This window comes from Lipotes vexillifer, unplaced genomic scaffold (genome assembly GCF_000442215.2).
Source record: "Lipotes vexillifer unplaced genomic scaffold, Lipotes_vexillifer_v1.1 scaffold1201, whole genome shotgun sequence".
NCBI classification, from domain to species: domain Eukaryota; kingdom Metazoa; phylum Chordata; class Mammalia; order Artiodactyla; family Lipotidae; genus Lipotes; species Lipotes vexillifer.
In genome coordinates, this window is record NW_006783542.1 from 1,391,273 (window position 1) to 1,394,856 (window position 3,584).

Here is a 3,584-nt window from a genome sequence, read left to right on the forward strand (position 1 = left end):
GGGGGGGGGGGGGCAGGACTGTCTAAGACCCGAGGGGAGGGCAAGAATCCTGTTGCTCCTCCCTCAGTGTCCGGTGGTGGGCGGGGCTGGAATAACGCACGGATGATTCCCTCCCACCTTTCCAATGTAGATCTGCAAGGACAGGACGGCCCCCAGAGCTGGACGCGCTCTCAGACCCGGTGAGGGAGAACCGCTCCGTGGTCAGCATGAGTGCAGAGTCGCACTGCCTCTGTCTGGTCCCAGCCCCAGGACCACCTTCCAGGGACGTGATGCACTGGGGCGCCCCCTCCCTGGACCTTGAGGAACCCCACGTCCAGAATCCTCCCCCAAGGTTTATATTCTCCAGGGAACTTGCTCAGCCACTGAGCACCCCTCCCCAGGCCTTGACCCAAGCTCTCTCTCCTTAAATGACCACCCTACCGCCACCTGTCTAACGTCTGCCAGGACAGAGACATCCCCAGTCTTACTCACCTCGCTGCAGGCATCCATCACAGGAAGGCCAGGGTGGGCGGGGGGCGGGGGGGCGAGAGCAGAAGACAGAGTGAGTGTGAACAATGCATAGCATCCATGCGACAGCAGACCGTGTGGACAGGCTGGGGGAGGGGCGCAGTGACAACACACCAGAAAGAAAGCAGACAGACATTGCGCAGGGGGGCCAGTTCGAGCACAAGCAGAATAGAATAGAAACCCTCAGGCCCTGTGGGCTACTGGGGGCCCTTTTGGGAGACACGAGCCAGTGTACGCTGGGGAGGATGGAACCCTCAAGGTGGGCTGTGAAAACTTCCTTCCCGGTCGAGTAGGTACCTCCCCAAAGCTTTTGTTCATCTACTGGGTCATGTTAAATCATGGCCTGGGGCTTGTGATCCATCCATTTGATCAGTGCAAACAAACTCTGAGACACAGGCCGAGAGGATCTTCTGGCAACAAACTGGGAGCCAGCTCTGCCCAAAGCCTGGGAGGACACGTGGACCCTGGGAACCCCGGCTCTCAGGACTGTGCCCGTTTTAGCATCTGGTCTCCCGGGTAACTGCTTCCGGGACCGAACAGATGGTCTGAAATCTGCAGGGACCGAACAGATGGTCTGAAATCTGCAGCAACGGCGCATGCCTTCCTGGGCCCCGAGGCGGGGCGGGGCTTGGGGCGGGGAGGGGGGAGACCATACTACTTACACTTCCGGCATGGCGGCGGTGGGGCGGCACCTGGGGCAGAAGGAACCATGGATGAGGGAGAGTTACAGTTCTTGCCCTCACCCCGACCTGGCTGGGCCGTGGTGCTGTGTCAGCCGCCCAGCCTGGGAAAGAAGGTCCGATAGCAGAAAGGAGAAATCAGACGTATCGCCTTCCAGTGGGTCAGGATGGGGTAAATACTTGTCCGTTTACTCTTTTTTCTCTCCATTCATTTACTCACTCATTCACAGGGGAGAGAAACCTTACTAAGGCAAAGAAACAAGATGAGAATCAAAAGTGGTTCTGCTGGGCAGGTGTGTAGGACCAGGATCTGCAGACTACAGCCCACAGGCCAGGACTGGACTGTTTGCTTAAAAGACGGTAAAGCAAAGAAGAATATGCGACAGAACCTTGTGTAACCTGCAAAGCCTAAAATATTTCCTGTCCGGCCCTTTCCAGAAAACGTTCGCCGACACCTGTGGGGAACAGAATGGGATACACAGAAAATGCGTTTGGAGTTGGGGGGCGGGTGCTCGCTCACGGGGCCTCGAATGACAGGGTGAGACAGACTGTCCTGTGGGCAGTGGGTGGTCATGAAGGTCTGAGAGGGCAGGGTCTGGAATAGTGAGCACAGGCCACAGGAAGCCACCACATGGCACACCGCCAGGGGGCGCCATTCACATGGATGGTGATGAGCTGGGACAGGTCCGTGAGGGGCCCTGCAGGGGGGTCAGGCCTGGAGTCAGGGCAAAACCCCGTGTCCCACTCTGGTCTTCACCCTAACCCTCCCCGGGCCAGCTTTTCCCTCTGCAAAATCAGGGGTCAGAGAACTTGTTTTCCATTTAATATTTGGTTCTTGAACCGTTTGTTCAAAGCAAGTCCAGTCAATAGAGCGGCTGGCCCTGGTGGAAGGGGCGTTAGCCCAGGACCCCCATGCTCCTCCGTGAGGTCCTGCGCCCGTGGAGCACAGTTTGAAGCCCCGAGAGTCTGGGGCTCAGACCGAGGAGGGGGTCCTCGAGCCGTAGAGGGGGATGCTCCACAGCCAGGCCTGACCATCCTCTGGCCCGGGCTGGACAACATTCCAGCGCAGGGGGTGGGCACTGTGCCAACGACACGGGGAGGGAGGGGCACGGCTGGGGTGGGAGCCGGTGTGCGGGCGGTTGGGAGCCCCGAGCTGGGTTATGAAGTGAAGGATCAGGGAGGGGATGGGGCCAGGGGAGAGCTGAGCACAGGGCCAGGAGTGTGGATCTGGTCCAGAGCCTGGTGTGGGTAGGGGCAGGCTGACCCTGAAGGACACGTGCAAAGTGGCCACCGTCACCTCCTCCAGAGCCGCCTCCGCCTCTGCCTCCACGCCACCCTTTCCCCTCGTGCCGGGAAGCCTGGGTGGGGCTCAGCCACCCGCCCTGAATCTCCCATCCGAAAGCCTTAACCACGCCCCATCTGCCGCTGCCTCGGGGGTGGGGGGAGGGCGAGGCCCGGTGGAGGGAGTGTGACCCGGAGCTTCAGCTGTCACCCTGGGGCACAGAGGGGAGTAGAAACAGTCCACACATTCCCGAGATGCTTGGCCGCAATTAGATTTTATCGCCAGCTGTTTATTCTAGGGCCGCACTCCTCTGGAGACACCGAGGAGGTCCAGAGAGGAAGGGCAGCTGGGGAAGAGCCCTCCCCACCCCCAGCCCGGTCCCCGGGGGCACAGATCTCACTGAGGAGGGACGTGCTTGTCCTCGGTCAGGGGCGGGGTGGGGCGTCCGGCCGTGTCCACAGCCCCTAGACAGCCACTACCTGTCCGGCCAGGCCAGGCGTCCTGCCGCGCTCCGGTCCCGCCCCCGGCCCGCCCGCTGACAATCACCAGGCCAAGGGGTCCCAGCCTTGCGCTGACACCCACCAGACGGGACCCCTCGACAGGTCCCCTGGAAGACAAGCAGAGACAAGATAAGAACTCAGGATGGAGCGGGCAGCTCAGAGGGTGGGAGAGCCGCGCTCCCGGCCCCCAACAGCAAGAGGGAGATAACGGGACCCACAGTGGGAGGTGGGGGTCCCTGGGCTGCCCTCCCCCAGGCCCCGAGGGTGGGACAGGCCAGCCAGGCCGTGAGACCGAGACTGAGGCTGTGTGTGGGTCTGTGTGTGTAAGCGTGAGTGTGTACGTGACTGTGTGTGACCAGGGAAGGGACCACAAATTGCTACTCAGGCTTGTGTTCCCCCGCCTGCTCGCCCGCACCCCCATCTTGGACCTCAGTTCAAGGGCATCCCGGTCCTCCCTGACTGACTGCTGACAAGGCTTGTGCTCCCAAGGCTGCAGTTGTGGACCCCCCAGCACCCTGAGCTCTGAACAGGAAAGCCCGCCCACAGCTGCTGGGGACAGTCTCCCGGCCCCGCCCCCCGTTAGAGAGCCCACCCCGCCCGACACCCTCCCCCCAC

The 3,584-nt window shown here is 61.6% G+C and overlaps 1 protein-coding gene across 1 annotated transcript in view; it reads right to left on the reverse strand.

Annotated features, from left to right (window-relative positions):
• Positions 1-3,584, reverse strand: part of TNNI1 (troponin I1, slow skeletal type) — an 18,903-nt gene that overhangs the window by 5,774 nt on the left and 9,545 nt on the right. The window contains 1 exon segment of the mRNA XM_007456142.1: positions 1,166-1,208. Coding sequence (XP_007456204.1) covers positions 1,166-1,208 — 43 coding nt within the window.